General features: G+C 51.9%; 7 protein-coding genes across 7 annotated transcripts; 3 read left to right on the forward strand and 4 right to left on the reverse strand.

Annotated features, from left to right (window-relative positions):
* Positions 1-42: 42 nt before the first annotated feature.
* STEHIDRAFT_160882 (uncharacterized protein) lies at positions 43-2,296 on the forward strand (the record flags this gene model as incomplete). The annotated part of the gene is made up of 13 exons (XM_007308411.1): positions 43-142; positions 201-270; positions 330-355; positions 414-514; positions 568-746; positions 803-826; positions 877-980; positions 1,042-1,149; positions 1,207-1,613; positions 1,681-1,697; positions 1,763-1,928; positions 2,001-2,171; positions 2,261-2,296. The coding sequence occupies 13 exons, from the start codon at positions 43-45 to the stop codon at positions 2,294-2,296; spliced, it is 1,509 nt and encodes a 502-aa protein (XP_007308473.1).
* Positions 2,297-3,062: 766 nt separating this feature from the next.
* Positions 3,063-8,000, reverse strand: STEHIDRAFT_171287 (uncharacterized protein; the record flags this gene model as incomplete). Its single annotated transcript, XM_007308412.1, has 12 exons — positions 3,063-3,529; positions 3,599-3,711; positions 3,774-3,859; positions 3,917-5,585; positions 5,639-5,843; positions 5,896-6,085; positions 6,142-6,737; positions 6,798-6,928; positions 6,987-7,093; positions 7,158-7,241; positions 7,544-7,708; positions 7,774-8,000. Coding segments are annotated over 12 exons (3,946 nt in total), but the record flags the coding sequence as incomplete, so codon positions are not given.
* A 1,250-nt stretch (positions 8,001-9,250) lies between these two features.
* Positions 9,251-9,772, reverse strand: STEHIDRAFT_124495 (uncharacterized protein; the record flags this gene model as incomplete). The annotated part of the gene is made up of 1 exon (XM_007308413.1): positions 9,251-9,772. A coding segment is annotated over exon 1 (467 nt), but the record flags the coding sequence as incomplete, so codon positions are not given.
* A 118-nt stretch (positions 9,773-9,890) lies between these two features.
* On the reverse strand, positions 9,891-11,254 carry STEHIDRAFT_124496 (uncharacterized protein). The gene is made up of 4 exons (XM_007308414.1): positions 11,181-11,254; positions 10,428-11,090; positions 10,070-10,365; positions 9,891-9,990 (listed from the first exon to the last, which is right to left on the reverse strand). Exon 2 carries the CDS (start codon positions 11,045-11,047, stop codon positions 10,502-10,504), a length of 546 nt encoding a protein of 181 aa, XP_007308476.1. The 5' UTR covers positions 11,048-11,090; positions 11,181-11,254; the 3' UTR covers positions 9,891-9,990; positions 10,070-10,365; positions 10,428-10,501.
* Positions 11,255-11,764: 510 nt separating this feature from the next.
* On the reverse strand, positions 11,765-13,073 carry STEHIDRAFT_160885 (uncharacterized protein; the record flags this gene model as incomplete). Its single annotated transcript, XM_007308415.1, has 4 exons — positions 11,765-12,586; positions 12,649-12,858; positions 12,908-12,963; positions 13,019-13,073. 4 exons carry the CDS (start codon positions 13,071-13,073, stop codon positions 11,765-11,767), a joined length of 1,143 nt encoding a protein of 380 aa, XP_007308477.1.
* Positions 13,074-14,706: 1,633 nt separating this feature from the next.
* Positions 14,707-16,973, forward strand: STEHIDRAFT_171289 (uncharacterized protein). Its single transcript, XM_007308416.1, has 3 exons — positions 14,707-14,885; positions 14,960-15,019; positions 15,087-16,973. The coding sequence occupies exons 2-3, from the start codon at positions 15,000-15,002 to the stop codon at positions 16,867-16,869; spliced, it is 1,803 nt and encodes a 600-aa protein (XP_007308478.1). The 5' UTR covers positions 14,707-14,885; positions 14,960-14,999; the 3' UTR covers positions 16,870-16,973.
* Positions 16,974-17,189: 216 nt separating this feature from the next.
* On the forward strand, positions 17,190-18,226 carry STEHIDRAFT_64672 (OPA3-domain-containing protein; the record flags this gene model as incomplete). Its single annotated transcript, XM_007308252.1, has 5 exons — positions 17,190-17,225; positions 17,306-17,352; positions 17,461-17,583; positions 17,683-17,895; positions 18,007-18,226. The coding sequence occupies 5 exons, from the start codon at positions 17,190-17,192 to the stop codon at positions 18,224-18,226; spliced, it is 639 nt and encodes a 212-aa protein (XP_007308314.1).
* Positions 18,227-18,540: the final 314 nt, after the last annotated feature.

Here is an 18,540-nt window from a genome sequence, read left to right on the forward strand (position 1 = left end):
ATCAAGCAACTGTTGGATCGCTTTCGTGAGACGGGGGAAGATATGCCCGTGGTCGTATGGTCCTGCGAGGACGAGGGCGAAAACCCATTCAAAGCCCCGGATCCGTCAGTTTCTTCTGGATCGCGCATCGGTACTAACGAAGGTACGCAGAATTATTCCTGAGGATACATGAATGATGACTGAGTAAACCACGAGCGTAGATGCGTCAGGATACCCGCCAACGATCATTGTTCAGGAGTCGAGCGCGGGCGACACGGAGACAATATCCTGGTAAGAGCATGCACTATAGGTACGCACAGATGATGAACACTACTAACTGTATTTTTCAGCCGTGTCGTGCTCTCGAGCGATGTAGGTGAGTGATAAGTGAATGTTGACTTCAGGCGCATTTTGAATCTGGATCATTCTTATAGACTACGTGAAGGAACTCTATGCCTACCTCCAAGATATTGGACAACTCCTGTTCATCTTCACAGGACCGGTGACGTATCCAAAGCCGATGCCACCTACAATGGTCCTTAGATGTTGGCATTCTTCATTACGCTACGTATCTAAAGAGCTAACTAGTCACGCGGTGTCCATAAAGACAGATCCCGAACACTTGCGAAATGGACCTGGCATGGCACCGACTGTCCCATCGAGGAGGCGAAACAGTTTATCGCATACAAAGCGTTGGTGAAACTCCGACAGAAAGATTCGAGGACGGGTGCGTGGACTGACCATATTCCTGAAGATACCTCGTCGAGGTGAGCTGCTTGTGACAACCACGCTATATTACGGCTGATCGCGGAGTTGTAAACAGTCCGATGGATTCTGGCCACGGTGTGTATGAGCATCGTTCTATCGCGAAACTGGCAGCCTGCAGTCTGACACCAGGAAAGACTATATCGCCGATTTGAAGCGTCGCTTACTCCTCCCATCTGATATTGACGAGGAAGTACTTCTGTGGATGTACGGTCAAGAACCATCTGCGTTCGCTGGTTAGCCCTTTATCCTCCCCTCTATCTAGTCAATGCACTCATCTTAGTCGCTGACTGACAGGACCCGACTATACCATGCGCCCCCAAGTCTCTCACCCATTGGACGAAGACACCACAGCCATCAACTCGGCAGATCACTACTCACAACGTCATTATGCACATCTCTACTGTGAGAATCAGTGATCGTTTCTATACGAGCTCTCTTATATACCATCTCACTTGGCAGACAATGGAGTCGCCTTTGGCTTGGGAGCCTCCAACAACAGTAAAACCGCCAGACAGTTGGCCGCATATTCGGCGTTGAAGGGGATAGAAGTCCCAGAAATGACGGAGTTTCCAATGGAAGAGGAGTACATCTATGACGACGATGTAGAAGAATTCAGCACTCCGTGGAAGGTCACTGACGATTTTTGGAAAAAGCCATCATCGCCGGTCATGGACAATAGTGGACAAGCGTCAAATTTAACTGATCATCAACCACTTCTACCAATTGCGGTCACGGATTCAGAGCCTAGACAGAGCCTCCTTGACCGAATGACTTACTACGGGGAGCTAAAGTCGGCCGTTTCTGCGAAGGATTTTCAGAAGATCCTCGATAAGGTCAGAGGTGAATGGCTGACGGTGTTACCCCTCGTATGTTGCTTCACCCTATACAGCAGTGACTTACAATGCTGATTTTTTGCGCTGTCTCGACCTCTAGTTGCTCGCAACTGTCGCGTATGCTCAACTATGTCAGACTATGTTTGATCTTTTGTCTTCATTTTGTTTTTGTTTTCTTTTAGAATTTATGGGGCTATGTTAGCCATTCCGCCGGATGATTCTCTCTTTCGGATCGGCATCATCGCGAAGACGGTTGTTCCTGCTGGACTAGTGGTATCAACTATCGGTGTTTGTGTTGATCTCTGGTTCACGATCACGTTTTGGCATATCGATGGAGCTCAATTTGAGGTACGTCCATCTTCCTAAGAGTCGTATACATAACTACACCACTGACTATCCATGGCATTGTCACTGTGTCAGACACGAGCTCGGGACTATCACTACGATACTTTCCTATTCTTCGCCATCACCTCTAAACTACCCATAGCCATGTTCGCTATCTCTGCCGTTGCCGGCGCCACGTTCGCCCTCACTGTCGTCTGGTCAGTGTATCCCGCGGTAGCCATTGTTTTCTTCAGTTTCGGTCTCGCCGTGTGTCCCCAGTACCTTGTTTTTGGCATCCATATACTTGCGCTTTACATCATTTACGTATTTCCTTCATATTTATCTCGCATTAGTAGTGTTGTCACAACGTTCGTCGGTCGGGCATCACTTAGGGTTCTGCGCTGGCTCGAGCGCCTAAGTGTGTTTCCACTTTCCGCTTCCCCCGGACTTCAAGTTGGCTGACCCTTGCTTTCTATTGGTCTCACATATATACTTCTCATTTGTGGTTGTGTGCGCACTATCGTGACTATCGTCAGAACGTGTTTCTTTGCTCGATCAATCGAAACTGAGGTAACTTCACCGTCGACTTCTTCCCCAGCCTGCCTGCTCCATCCGGAATATTGTCTTTTTCGACCTTAAATTGGTCCACCGTCCACCGGCGCCGGTGAACTGAACTTCCGGTGGTGGTCTTAAGGTCGAAAAAAGACAGTAGTAGGCAGGAACCAATATCAGGTTATGGCTCAGGGGGCTGCCGCCACCTTGCTTGTCGTGTGCCAGATGTTGCCGAATTTTGTGGCTAATTATGTGCGCCACAATGCATATTGGTAGCCTCTGTGTTCTGGAACGGATTAAGACGAATTGGGTTTATCGCTAGTTGGTAGCACCATTCTACGCTGTTGATAAGGAGAAGAGCAATTGATAGGATTGGCAGGGCGCCAGCATCCCTCTATTCGTGTCTGTAGCTGTGTAATGCCACTGGCAATGCACCACACGGACGATCGCCGGGGCGAGTCAGAGTCAGGCCAGCCACCATTGACAACTATTGACGAACTCAACGGCAACTCCTTCAATTGCTGGTCGCCTTCTTTGAGGTGAAGGATTCTTAGACACGGGTCCCTGCTCTTTTACTGTATATTGACCCTATTATCCATAACTTTCAGCAAGAAGCGCACACGCCGCGTCCACAAATACAAGTATATCTTGTGCGTTAAAAAATTATGAGATACATACGTTGCCGAAAATCCACGGTCGCTCAAATAACCTCCGAGCTCCCTTCGCTATTCGTAGCCCAACACAGATGTCCACACCCAGCAGCACAGCGATGCCCCCTCAACTGCCTCGGCCCAGGCTGAACCTGCAGCACATTCGGAGCAGCCGAAAGCTCTGTTTTTGGCGCGACATCGGACAGAGGTTCGTCCACGAGCGTTAAGGCGGTGCTACTCCTCGAAAGCGACCTTCCTCTACTAATATTGGTCTCGCCGGCGACCATGGAGGAAGGTGGGGTGGGCGGCCGGACGATCTCGACCATGGTTCCGGGCTGGGAGAGATATCGTCGGTAGCACTCTTGGTGACCACCATGAGAGCAGATGGCGCAGTGGAAGCGCGCCGTCCGCACCGGAAGGCGACTTTAAGTAAAAGTTAACGTGTGAGAAATAGGAAAGTAGAAAAGAAAGTAATTATTGTGATAGACGTACCAGATAGAGCAAGTCGATGCGTAGACTTTACACGAGTTGCAGAAAGAGTTGCCTTGATGCACCATGATTGGCTTCTCACATCTCCCGCAGGTCACGTATACCGTTGTTTGCAGCTGTACAGACGAGTAAGTAGTCTATAGAAGCTTGGGACTAACCACTCGGAACGATAACTTACGTTCGTGGCCGCACGCGCATCCTCCGCTGGAGCATGCTTACGCAAATATGCAGCCGCAGTGTAAAGCTTGAAACGCGTCAGGCGATCTATAACCATACCATAGTAAGTACGGTCACGCATGGGAAAAGAGAACGATCACTCACCAATGTAGCTGTCCACAAACCTCACCAACCTGCTCGGCTTCACCTGCAACTCCTCCCCCGCAACAAGGGCCATCATCGCGCATATCTGAACGTCGCCCTCTTCGGCGTACGCCTCTAACGCAGCCTTCAAAGCATTCCAACCCCACCCCTTCATAGTCTCATGCTGCTTCTCAATCTCCGCCTTGAACCTCTGGCCCTGGACGCCGTTCTCCTCCTCACTCCTCTCCTCTTTCTCTCCACGCAGAGAGGTGGAGGCAAAAAGGCTACCGGCCGCCGCTTGTGGTCCGCCTACGGACACGCCCCTCTTGATCGATAATGGTGAACCGTCACGTCCAATCGCGCCACCATCTATCACCCGTCGATGATCACTTTCTTTCCTACCCATAATGACTGCTTCCAAGCCATCATGCGCATGCTCAGGCTGCTGCAGGGACGTTTCCTCCGCCGTGACGGTCCGCATACTATTCATCGATCCCTGTTTCGCCAGACTTTTGGGGTCGTTCCTCGGAACGGTCACGGCCAACGTCGCGCTCCTTTTATTCTTCGGGCGCAAAGTGACCGAATTCTTCCGCGAGCGGGTCTGAGATCTCGACTTGGATCGCACGACACTGGCACTAGCACCCGATGCGACACGCTCCCGCTCCGCAGAGACAAGGCGTACCGCACTAGCGTCCCTGGGCGAATCGTCCGAGTCCGTATCCGTCGACGCAGGCGAGGGCGAATCCGAATCCTCATCTTCGTCGGCCTCTCCATCGTCCCTCTCCAGCCGCTCGTCGCTCGGCTCGTCTGAGTCAGTCCACGTTCCAGGTCCAGCCACACGGGACAACGGACTCGGGCTCGGTGCCGCACCAGCACTGAATACCCTCGAGAATGTCAAAGTAGTCGGAGAAACGACATTCGACGAAGAAGATCGGCTGCGTGACTTATCCCTCGCCACGCTCGTCTCTTTCTCCTTCTCCTTTTCGGTCGCAGCGCCCGCGCCGTTCGAGCCGTCCTCGCTACTATGAGCGCTGCCACCATCCTCCGAATCAGAATCGTCGAGTGCGCCCTCGCCTACGTGGCGCAGACTGCCACTACTTGTATTGCTGACAGGCAAGGAGCTGGTGCTGTCGCTCAAGCCCGGTGATGGAGTGGATACAGAAAGCCGTCTGAACGATGACATCGTCCTGACTTTCGCGGGAGGAGGTAGGAATGTAGCGTTGGAGGAACGACGGGCGAAGATAGAGGCTGGAGGCTGTGGAGCTCGCGAGGTGGGTGATGGTGCATGCAGGGACGCGACGGGACTTTGAGCCGTTGTCGAACTGGTCGTAGTCGAGGGTATGCTGGTCTGAGCGTTCCGATGAGGAGAGGGCGAGGTCGATCCGGAAGACGGTGGGCGTCGAGGAGAGCTCGAAGGACTTAGATGTGAAACTGAAGTATGTGATGGAACTCCGTGGAGTGGTTCGGTTGAGTGACGTGGAGGTTGGAGGAGAGTCGTCGCTTGGAGGCTTGATACGCTGGGAATTGCGGCGGGAGCAGACATTGAGTGGGGTAGAGTCGGCGTAGGGAGTGGTAAAGGGCTCAGAGGCGGTGTTGGCAGCGGCGGCGGATCTGTTGGTGGTGGTTCCAGGAGTGACTGCAATAGCTGCCACGTTTGAGCGTGGTGAAGTTGATTGGCCTCGAACGCTAGCTAAATCTGAGGTTAGCTAGATAATTTGCGATGAAGGATGGATTTCGACGTACCTCAGCGTTCAACCCACATATGGTCGTCCTGTCAAATCCTTCAAATATATACCCCAGAGCGAGAGTTGTGAAAGTCGCGAGATCTTCAGGAGAGTGCTCATAACCACACGTAGCCACGTTCTGTGTAGTAGGTTTGAAAGGCCCGTCACCGAGCGCCTTGGGCTTCACTCTGCGCTCTGCCAGTGTCCGTAGCTTCGCAGGATCGCTGAGGGCACTTTGAGTACGAAGATCGGGAGACTGGGACAAGAAAAACCTACATATCGTCATACGGGATCTCCCAGCGCGATTTCCTGTCCGCAACGAACGCGAAAGAGCCAGACACCTCCCAACTCAGAGCCATGCGGGGGATGGCATCTATAGGCTTCGTAGAATGTCGAAGATCGAGTTGCGAAAACGTCCCAGACGAATGCTGGACCCAAAGTGTCTGTGAATCGCCAAAAGCCACATCTACTTCACGCATCAGCATACCGCCGATATTTTGCAAGTAGGTATGGCGGACTTACCTGTCACGCCACCTTCGACAGCAGATCCACCAACCACCCACTTCGCGATCCATTCTCTCCTAACATCCCAGATCTCCACAGGATCTCCTGAGTCATTTCCTCCCTTCGCCACACTAGGCATCGTCGCCCCATCGACGTCCCTCTCGCCCTCCTGCTGCATAGTAGCCTCCTCACTGCCCATGGGAGGCGACGTCGCCATCATATCCTGCATCGACCCAGTCCCAAACTCCGCGTGCGAAACGACCGCAAGCTCGCATTCGTACCCCGGTCTCCACAAGACTCGTCTAACAGGGAAAGAGGTTGATAGTCGGTACGTCGGAGTGTGTGAGATATGGGAGGCATTATTGGGAGATGTGAGGTCCCACACTTTTACGATATGGTCGAGTCCGGCGGAGGCGATCCACCCATTACTGCTGCCGGACGCAGAGGTAGACCCAGATGGCGCTGATGGCTCGGTAAGGTTCCCGAAACTGCTTCCGCCGGTTGGTTGTGAATATGAGCTCGGAGTGGGGCACCAATCCACGGAGAGAATAGGACCCGAGTGGGCGACTGGTATTCGGTCGATCTGTCCCCGCTGTCCCTTTGTCAAATCCCATCTGTCGTTACGCGTGGTGAGAAACGATAAAAAATATCCAAAAGCGATAATGTGAGCATACCGGTAAAGGCTGCCATTGTCGAGACCGACAATCGCTTGGGTAGGGGTATGAGTGTTTGGAGAGAAGGCAACCGTACGAACACCAGTGGGAAAGTGGATCCTGGTCAAAGTTTTCTTAAAATCGCGAAGGTCCTGGTAAAGAGGAAGAGCATTCATGTCTATATCCTGTTGAATGTAACGAAAAACTCACGTAGACCCGGATGTCACCATCGGCGGAGCCAGTCATGCAGTAATACGGCACTATCGTCGAGTAGGCAATCTTGTGTATTGAGCGAGAATGCTCTCTGATCCTATGCTCTGGAACACTTTTAGGTAAGTACGGAATGCGATGGCTGGTTAGGATATGTGTTGAAAAGCGCACCATACTTAGAGCTTCCTATTCGGTCTAGATCCCAGAGAACCAGTGCGCCGCTCCTCGCGCTGGTCAAGATCTTGTTCTCGAAGTCTATAAGGCAGTCAGCAACATGGAATAGAAAAGCTATGCACTCTCAGCCCTTGAAGGCTCAGGAGCTTAAGTGCGGCCCAAAAAGAAACTAGACGGTGCATGAGCAGCCATTTTATGCTGTACCAGCAGTGTGCAAAGAAGTCATACGGAGACTGCAAAGACATGTCAAGTAAGATTTATCATTCCGTGGGAAACAATATAGCGCATTCAGTATGTTTTAGTGCGGTGAGATGATGCTGGCTGCCTGGGCCACACTAAAGGAAATATCGACTCAACATCAGACGACGTCGATAATGACTCACTCCCATGTCCCCAGGCAACGTCAGTATTAACGCTATCGACCTTTAGAAGATTTGATGTCCACAAATTCCTGGAGGCGTCGATACGATGTCCGCCCCTTCCAATGGAGAATTTATGTTCAGCAGTCATGCTGTTGGACGCCTCCGACATCCGAAGGATCCTCAAGGCTATGAGATGGAGCACAATTCCCTCAGCATATCTCTCAAGCTTTACTGAGACGAAAGAGACGAACACTCTCGTCCAGCGACGACGCATCGCGTCCCGTCTTCGCTCTTGGCTATTGCGCCACCTCCACTGGCCGTAGCTCGTGGCAAGCGGACAGTTTTTGAGTGGCCTGAGTACCCATGACTCCGCGCATCAGAGTACAGATCTGATAGAGAGCCAGAGTATGAGGAATTTGGAGGCAGTAATTGTAAGGATGGCCTTCGAGGTCGCGATGGAGGGGGAGGCGTGTTCATGGTATGACGCGCGGGTGGTTGTTTGTCCTTGTTGAATTCAGAAGGTGTTGAGTCCGACGATCCGGCAACTTGCGAGCGGTACACAACAACTTGAACGGCAATCTCTTTGCAAGCTCATACTGTTTGTGTGTGTCAATGAGGATCCGCCAATCCCATCTCTTTTCAACAAGTTTCATTGGGGAAAAATCTATTGAGAAACGGTATACACTCCAATCGCATTCCAAGAATCACACGGATTCAAACGGCCTCCATAAATTACAAAACCTCGCACAAATACATCCAACGCCCTAAACCTCATGCCCGTGGCATTACTCCTGACCTCAAACACGGTTGCCCAGCTCAACTCCAAATCCGGAGCGTTCCACCTCAACTGTCTCGCTATTAAATCCACGCCTTCTCACATCTCACCCAATCCAATAAACGCCCCGCTGACCTCGTACTATATCTTTGAGTTCGTAAAGCCAGGGGTATTGCTTCAGGATAGCAGAAATATATGTGTCCTCATCAGACTCAAGCCCCAAGGAGCAAAAGACCTATACGAAGAGACAATTCCCACCAGTCCCGTCGAACTTGACCATGATTTGCAGATGCTGGTTCGTGGACGGGATGTGTATGTTTCGTTTTGTCGCGGGGCAGTAGAGAATATGTTCCGTGATTCCATCGACAGTGGGTACGCCTCTCACAAGGTCGGCGGACGAGAATGTGACCTCCCTTCTATCTGCGCGCAGAGGTATGAAAGAGATCTTCAGGGCGCCGGCGGTGTTCTCATTTGATCCGGACCTCGTTGTGATGAGACCGAGTACCCAGATGTCCCCAACGTAGAATGAACGCAGATGAAGGGAGGGAAGGATGGAGAAAAGAGCGCCCACGAGGGTATAATTGTTGGCGGTGCAAATAGATATTGGAGACATAGCACGGGTAAGAGTGGTGCTCCCAGCTGCGGCGTTTGTCGTCGACTCGGGTACGTGGATTGCGATTGTGCGTGGGCAAGATATGGAGATGTGGCCGGATGAGGAGAGGGATAACGAGGCTCCGGGAAATGGGGACCAGAGAGCTATGGGGTCGGGGGCTGAGGTGATTAAAGGGTTGGGACGCGGAACGAATATCAAGGCTTTGGCGTTTGAGAGTGGGGCTCCTTGAGGATAATATTGGACACTGCAGATATACAATCAAAGTTGGACTCTTCGTCTTTCGCATACCACTGATAAGATAGGGACGTACCTTCCTTCGCCAAGAGCCCAACACCCCCAATCACCGTCATGCCTGACTTGTCCAACATGTACCTCATCCGGCCTCTGAGGGGTGTGAATCGCACCGCGATGCTCCAGCACTCTTACCTCCTCATCCGCTGGTCTAGAGGCCCCTTCGAACCATGCATCGGATATCGGCACCCATGGATCTCCTTTTCTCAAAACATACAAAGCATCGTGTTTGTAAGGCGCGAGCCATGTAACGTCATCATCGGGAGATAACAGCCTATACATGAGAGCGAAACGGAGATCGGGTTGATTGTGTATGAGGAGTTTCTCCACCGACTCGGGGCTGAGTTTCAGCCTGAGCTGCAGATCGACTATATCCAGAGTCGTGGTGACATCGAAGTCACCCTCGACTGCTTGAAGCGTGGATTCATCAACCAACGGAAGGACCGCGACGTTTTCATCGACTTCATCATTACCCTGAGATTCCAACACGGAGCGATTCCTCTCCAAGTCGAAGGTATAGGCTGTCCACTCATCTACATTGGGTATCATTCCTTCACCTTCAACAGGCGCGTTCGTCCACGCTTGGATCTTCACATTCCTTTCCATCAATTGCTCCGCGTGTTCGATTCTCAGACGCGCACGAAGGAGCAGTTTGACCCCTTCCGAATCCGACGTGTGAAGTGCGTTTGGTGGTACGGAGATATGGTGTGTTGTCCACAGAGCAGGCGAGAAGCAGAGGCTCGGTACTGGGCTCATGAGTGGCTGGTATTCCTTGGTGCAGATACGAGCCTGAATACGCCGATAGTCAGTAAGTACGGGACGGCCGATGATAAGAGGTATAAGGGGAGATGGTGAAGGTCGAACGAACGGAGTGTAATTTTGGTGGCGCTAGTCAATGCAAAGGGTTTCTTGAAATATACACGCAGACTCGGGTCTAGTCACGCGGGTCAGGAGACCTGCATGCGCCGTTCATGGTTTTTTCAAGCGAGGGTTGCGGGAAGACTCTTGATATAGCCTTCCTCCTTCATCCCAAACCCAACAAGGGCCACAAAGTAATCGCGAGTTCCACACCATATAGTCCACAGAGTGTCCACAGTTGGCAAAATGAAATGGTCGATATCAATGCGAGCAGAGCACGAAGTCTAACCATATGAGGGCAAGCATCTAAGTGGATTTGATCCCTATTCAGTCATATAATCGAGAGTCGAAACATAAATATCACTCACAAATTATGAAGGTACACGTCGATAGAATACAGACACGAGAGTACACACTCAACGATGACCGTCCCGAACAAACATCATCGTCCAGCTCTGCGCTTTCCCTTCACCGAGCCTCTCCTCAATTCTTGCTTCGGAACGATCACCGAACTATATCCTTCATCCAGCTCTCCTCGCGACGGCACCACATCCGTCCCGTCCTCAGTCCGTTCCCTACTCCCCAACAGCGCACTCCCAATCAAACTCACTACCTGCCTCGCTCCAAATCCTACCACCAATCCACCGATGCACGCCACACCTACGAACACATATAATGGATACAGCGCCTGAAGGACGTACACCGCGACCTGGTACGGCGTGACGATGAACATATCCGTCAGGATTCGTGCGGTGTATACGAATGGCGCGAAGACGTATGACAATATGGGAAGGACGAGGGTAAGAGGTGTCAGAAGTAGAGCGATGAGTGAGTAGCTTGAGGATGCGACGTAGGATGTGGCGGAGCCGAGGAAGGAGAAGGCTTGTGCGACGATGGGTAGGAGTGTAAAGATGGGCGGGACGGTGTTGGGGTCGGCGGGCATTGTTGTTGCAGCACCTATGCTGCCAGTGGTCGTCGGCGTCGCCATTATTGGGATAGAGCCAGAAGAAAGCCGTAAGTTCGCCAACAGGCTTGTTCAGTCGAAGATGATGATGGTTACAATGCAAGGTGTTGAGATTCGCTTCGTCGGCGGGCCCTCGTAAATGACACCAGTAACATACCTTGGATCGCTCACAACTTAGCAAGAATTCATGGTGTCAGGGAAATGGAGAACCTTGTCAGCAAAGTGAGTGCTATAGTCCAGTTCAGGGTGGATTTGTTTTCTCTGTTTCGGAAAGACCAGCAGAGAACTGACGGTGCCACACGAGCGATATTTGTGTGGCCCACCGCACGCGATGCATGTGTCAAGAAAACAGTTCAATTTGAACAACGACGGCGATGCCGGAGCATCGATAAAGTCCTAGTGTATAGAAACTCGGAGCAAAATATTGAAATATAATAAAGCGAATGAAGAGAGCAGAAAGGTGAGAAATACAGGAAGAGTACGAGGAAGTGAGGAATACCACAGTCGACTCGTACTTCTCCTTCCTTCAGCACAGGTCCGCCATCCACAGTTTGTAGAGAAATGAGAGCTACTCCATAACTAGTACGGAGTCAATAAATAACAAGCATATCAATTTGGCTGGGATTTAATTATTTAGAAGACAAGAGATTTGGAAGCAATGAAGACTTGGAAGGGAAAGGGTAGGAGAGAAAGGCAAATTCTTTCTAAATGAGTGAATATGATATAAGTATGCGAAGATACTTAAGCAGAAGCAGAGGCACTGGCAGTCGCGACACCAGGCACGCTTTCGGATCCACTGGGGCCAGGAACGCTGGCAGAAGCACTGGGAACGGGAACGCTGCTGCTAGCGTGAGGAGGGAATGGGAAGGGGAGAGAGTTGGAACCAGACGGGAGAGGAAGGGAGAACGGAATGGAGAAGGAACCGGAAGGAAGAGGGATTGAGAAATCAGAAGGGAGGGGGGTTGAGAACGGAAGGGAGAGGGAAGGAAACGAGTCGCGAGCACCGATGCTGCCAGCGCTGGAGGAGTCGCTGGTGGAGGCTGAAGCAGCAGGGAAAGAAGAGGTAGCGCTGGCACTGGCGATGGCGGAAGAAGAGGCGGGAGCAGTGGGAGCTACGCTGGATTTGCTACCGGAAGGGAAGGCAGGAGCAGAACCGCTCGGGAAGGCCGGTGCAGAACCGCTCGGGAAGGCTGGGGCAGACCCACTCGGGAACGCCGGAGCAGAGCCGCTGGGGAACGCAGGCGCAGACCCACTAGGCCACACGGAATGCGAACCATTTCCGTGGTGATGCTTGTGCCACCCCTCTTCCGCACGACGAGAGTGGGTGGGAGCGGCACTGGCAGATCCACTGAGCGAAGCAGAACCTGAACTACCACCAACAGAGGCGGAGGCGGAGCCACTGGGGATATGGAAAGACGAGGTCGTGCCGTTGGAGGATGGAGTAGGCTTGATTGGAGTGCTGGTCACGCCAGAGGAGGTTTTGTTGGGGTGGTGGGGGTGAGGGTGGTGGGAAGAGGTAGGGACGGGGAAATGTGTCGTAATATTGAAAGAGTGCACTTCATCCTGTATTGAAAATCATAGTTGGTCAGGGTTATATCGGCGAAAGAAAATGGACTGGAACGTACAGCGCGAGGAGTCGGAGGACTCTTCGGAGGGACCAGCGTGCTCGCAGAACCGCTCGGGACAGGGACCGAGGCGTTTCCGCTAGGGAAAGCAGGAGCAGAGGGCTTTGCGGTCGGAATGGAAAAGCTGCTTGAGTGCGAGTGATGATCCGGCTTGGGTGTGTGTGAGTGCTTCGGCTCCGACGCAGAGGAGGTAGCGTTGTAAGACAGGCCCTATTTAGGTGGTTTAGTTGGTGTCTATTCGACTAGCAAGATGACATACGTTCACCGGAAATGTAGGGAGACTCCTCGCTTCCAAGGCGGCAGGAAGTGCCAGAGCTAAGAAAATGGATGCGTGAGTACGGTCAGGTTCAGGACATATTGTGTTGCTTACCACCGCTGGAGACAAGCGCGGCAGTGAGGATGGCAGCAAGGAATGAGCTATGCATGATGATGAGTGCTGCGGTCTGTAGTGTTTCTCTGAATTATAGGCTGATAATGTGAAAGGAGTAGTGAGGAGGAGCGGTGAGTCTGTGAATGTCAGGATGAGGGATGTCTGGTGATACTTGGTCATTCCTTTATAGCTTTCAACGTGCCAGTGGTGAAGGGTGCCAGTGAAGACGCGATGGAGTGTGCACTGAGGTGCGACGAAACGTACACCGTTACAGCCTGCAGACAACGAAGCATCATGGTGGTACTCCAAAGTGTTTGATGCGACTCAATGGATCTCTAGTCCGTCGAATTTGTCGGTGGAGGGTTCGTACCCCAGAACTATGATTTAAAGGGAAGCGTTTCATCAGTGTTGTTCGCAGCGTACAGGGACGATTGCTACGTGGCGTGGAGCAGCTGTGAGCTGTATCGTCATGTGTTGTTAAAAACTCGTCAATATGCATGGACACTCAACCATTTGGCGGTGCTGAGACGTGACCGCTTCTGACTGCTTCTGGTAACTTCCCCGTTAGTGTTGACGCTCATAACAAATGGAGCGTAACCAAGCTTTAGAGGGTACAAGGAGAGTGATGATTGACGTGGCCGTAGTCTGTAAAATATAGCCAAGGCTGTACCCAGGTAAGTCGCACACCCGATTGTTGTTTGAGGAAGTGAGGCAGAAGTCTACTAAACCATTCGAGAATAAGCAGGGAAAGAAATAGGGTACTCGGCGATACGTTTCTAGTGGTTCGTTCTATCCAAGGGCGTGCCGATGGGTAGACATAACGGTTCGGTGGCCGATGAAATTAACTGCGTAAGGTCTAACATCGCGGCCACCGACATCGAAGATGGCATAGTATACCATGAATAATTCCGGGTGATGTCATGCAAGAAAAGGACTCGAACGCAGCATCGACAAAAAGCAATGAGCCTCATTCATCAAAAGCTGTGGATTGAACTGCGAGTGTAATCTCCGTAGAGTACGAGCGAGCGGATCTGTACTCAATAGCCGCAATCATGATGCGTCTGGCGCGATCGTACTGCCATGCAAAACAGTTTGATGTGAGATCAGGCTGCGTCAAGCACTCTGAGAAATTTAAGCTGAAGCCAGTCGTCATACTTCGTTTTGATCAGCGCATGGCAATTGATGTCTGAATACTGTGCCATGGGCTTTATTAGGATGAGGTTGAGGGACGCACCACGGCCGCCGTAGTTGCACACTTCGGGTTTGGTTCGAAGGTTGAGATGACGACTCACGACGGTGACAGTGTAAGGCAGCGTATTGAGCCACTAGCCATGCAGCGCAAGCGATCCCAAAAGACTTTTTTATATGCGCGAACGAGTCGCCCTGGTTGATCGAAGGCCAGCGTCATGATGGTGACACAGCATCCGAGTCGATGATTTCCTGGTCCAAGAAGATGTCAGTATTAGCTTCGTACTGCGACAGATAAATCCTATGAAGAGACCAGAGTGTTTGGCTCCCGATCCCAATGGGTGGGTATGCTTGGGTATGGCAGCTCGACGTTGACCGACAGTCATCCTCAACCAGCGGTGGTTGTTTGTACTTGTTAGTTTTGAAAGCCTCCGGCAATCTCCGCTAATTACATTGGGATTTCTGAACGATGATATTGCGCACAAGATGTCTGCCGCGTTGTCCCTGTATTGGATATCTGTCGAATCCTCGCATTGTCCTACTAGTGTATCTTTATCGGCTATTCCTTGTGCGGTTACGGTTGTTTGTGTTTGTTGAACTCGGAAGTCTCGTGCTCGGTAAGCCAAACTCTGTCGGCTTCTTGCCACAGTGCGATTCCGTCATTCACATCAACCTGGAGGTGAGCACCGTCACTGTTCTGTTTGAGATGGAAGAGTTTGCGGATAATAACTCGAGTGCTATATGTTACTCTAGATACCACATAGGCTCTAAGTAGCCAAACTACGCGACTGGCATGATACTCGACACCCGGAGGCGAGTACGCTTTCAACGCGCAGTAATCGGCTTCGTATTGCCTCCGATCTCATATTATCCTTACTAGCTCCCGCGAAAAGCGACGGTCCGCTATGGACCAAGAGATATTTGACCTCACGGAGCGCATCAAACAACTCAAAACAGAGCGCAATGCGCTTTGTTCGATTTCCCTCCTTCCAGACGAGATCCTATCCCACATCTTCTTTGTCTATGGTGCCATCGTCGAGGATCCATACCGCGGGGCTTGGACGAAACTCATGGTCGTTTGCCGCAAGTGGCGGCTACTCTGCATGGCCCATGCCGCTTTGTGGTCTTTCTTCTCAGCACACCGCAAATCGACACACGGAGGTCTTGACTTCATGCAACGCCTTAGGCTTTCGGCGCAGTATCCATTGTCCGTGCAGTTCGACTTTCCGGGAGACAGCCTCATTATAGCGCACTTTACCGTTCATGAGCACGTGCATAGGATCCGAACATTGTCGGTGTATGCGAGCGGCATCGGCGACTTCGAGCACATATTCCAGGACATCGGCGACTTCCCTGTGCTCACTGAGCTCAAGCTCGATACCTGGGCGACTGATCTCTGGGCCATGGGACGCTCAATGGAAGAGGCTATCAGTCCTCGTCTTCAATCCCTCGTCCTTCGCAACGTCATATTTTCCTCGTGCCACCTGCTCGCCAACTTGACCACGCTCTCTCTCGAAGGCTCCAATGGACAAGCTTCCGACGTCAACCTCCCAAAACTGCGCGATATTCTCGGTATTTTGTCCCGTTCTCCGCGTCTCCACACGCTCAAACTCCAACAGTACTGGGCCGAAAGAGATCTCTCTCCGGAGGATTACAATTTCGGCCCAATTACCCTGAACCACCTTCACACAGTTGACCTCTTCGCTGCCGTTGGACATCTATGCGTATTGTTCCAGACGCTCCAAATGCCTCCCAAAGTGTTACTCCGCATCCTCGTCCGTGGATCCTGGGGCGGCGACTGGCTCAAACCTCTTCTTGTCCCTCTCCGACGCCATCTCCACCGCCCAGGCGGCCCCGTCTTTCGCTCGCTGACCATCGAGAAGACCTCGCCGTCATACGTCTCATTCTCCGCAAACACAAACGACAGCTGTCCCCCGCCTCTCGTCTTGCTCCCCCAAAACGACGTTCCATTCAGCATCACCACCTACCCCTCCCGACAACACGAACTCCGCTCCATCCTCTCCAAGCTCATCCACGCCCTTCCCTTCGACGCATCGTCCGTGAACCTCGACGCAACGTGGGTATCGAGCGAATTTACGCCCGAGACGTGGTGCATGGTCGGGAGGGCGCTCCCTCAGCTGAAGCGTATAGAGATCGGCGTGGGACACCAGATGGTGGCAATGTTGAAGGGGTTCATGTCTGCGCTTGAGCGTGAGCCCACGCAAGGTATCTCTGGGCGCAGGCGCAGGCGTATCGCGAAGAAAGTGGCTCTGCGTCCGGACAAACTCTTCTTGCACTTCAAAATCTGGCGTTCTTTTCGCGATGGGCAGCCTCCGGCTCTGGACAGTCGTCGCCTCTGGTTCGATACAATACTACACACGATGGAGCGATATCGAGACCTCCAAACGGTCAATAAGCATGCGGGGGAGTTGTGGGATACGCTGCAGTTCGATAGGGGTCATGGGGGAGAGGAGAATGAGGATATAAAGGCATATCGGGATAGGCTCTTTGGCGTTGTGAAGACCGTGATAATTCATGACGACATATACAATCCGGCTGTGTGGCGGGCGAGACAGGAGAAGTGGAGGAGGCAAGAGCAGAGGGCCCGCTTGGCCTTGGACGCAGGGGAAATGCCTCGCTTTGACGACAGCGATGATGATTGATATGGTGTTCGGCACGTTCTGTGTATTATTGACTTCATGCACATGATGGACTTTAGCTTGTAGTTCTTCCCTTATATATATCTGCAACGCCCTCTGCGTCGTGCCACCGCCACACCCGGCGATATGACGCGGAAATGCGGCACGTTGCCTGCAATATCATGGCTGTTCCGAGTCCGAGTCCAATGTTCATCTCATCTCTTTCGTCTACCATCTACTGTACTTCTTGAGTCCTGTCTCACTCATAGAGTCTCATCTAGTGTCTATCATTATTTGTCTGTCACACCAAACCAAACACTACCTAGACACCCCGAGACCGAATCATGGCGACAGTCAAGATTGGCACCCTTCTCATCCGCGTACGTCTCTCTGCCAAGTAACCGCTCTTCATAACGCGCTCCAGAAGGTATCAGTATCTCAAGCAGTCAACTCATTCCAGACATTAGCGAAGCCAATATCTGCTCAGATAAAGCATCAGGCCAAGGAGTGAGTGCGCACCTAGCTCACTTACCCTCCACAACGTGTTCGTGTCCGGTTATACTGACTTCTTGTGCTTCGCTTGAATCGGATGGGATGATATCTACGCGGGCGAAGACATGAGAGGTTCCGGAATATGTGTGTCGGACTCGCGCAGAGAATGTATCGGTACGAAATCAAGCTTCGCACCAGCCTCCTCGGTGAGCCCGCGAAGCACGTCCGACCTCTCTCAGAAACACGGTACGTCCTTCTCCAATCTCCCCATACCATTAACTCACTAATAACCGTCTCATGTCTCATCTCAATGATGCTCATGGTCATTTCCTACACATCACACAGCGCCATCGAGAACGGTGCCAACTTCCTCGCCGAAGGTTTCCTCTTCGCCGTCGCCACAGCCCTCATCCTAGGCGAAACATGGCGTTCCTCTCGAAGTTCATCAAAACGGAGAGATGACGTGGATGAGAAATTGGAGGATCTCCAGTCGAAGATGCAGGACGTGACGAAATGGATGGAAGGCGCGGAGGAGCGCTATGTTGAGGAACAGCGGAAGTACGTCTCCATCCTTGGACCTCATTGCTCATTCAGCTCTCTACATCCCTTCGACGACTCCTGCCTTCAACGTGGAGTCGCGGCTGACTCTCATGTGTTGCGGTGTTACAGGAATGAAGAGCTGACACGAATACTGGAGCGCGTCGTCGAGATAGGTCTGCGAGGCGGCTGGGCCGAACTCGAGGACACCCCACTACGAATTCCCCGTCTACAACTGGGCCCACCACCGTCAATCTCGAACTCATCCGCCTCTACCATTTCTTCTTCATCATCACCAGAGCCGTCCCAGTCATCCTCATCATCCTCGGACTCACCTTCTTCACTGGCATAACACAGACCGATTCATGTTCGGGGTCGTCCATGTGCCTATCGACAGGCGAAGTCGAGTAGTGGCCACACATCTACCTACTTGTATATTCTCCACGTATAATCATAATTGTTGTTCCATGCTGCTGGATCCAGACTGGGACAAGCCAGAGTAGCTTGAAGTGATTCAGGGTATCCGAGGACTGGATTAGGAAGAGAGAAGATATTGAATAGGATGCTGGCGAGGGCAAAGAAAAAGAACGTCAAGGGTGGAAGAGGTAATAAAAAGGCATCGATGATCATCATCATGACTGCCTTAATCCAGTCAAGCTCGTGAAG

The sequence above is a fragment of the Stereum hirsutum genome, assembly GCF_000264905.1.
Source record: "Stereum hirsutum FP-91666 SS1 unplaced genomic scaffold STEHIscaffold_15, whole genome shotgun sequence".
Taxonomy (NCBI): Eukaryota; Fungi; Basidiomycota; class Agaricomycetes; order Russulales; family Stereaceae; genus Stereum; species Stereum hirsutum.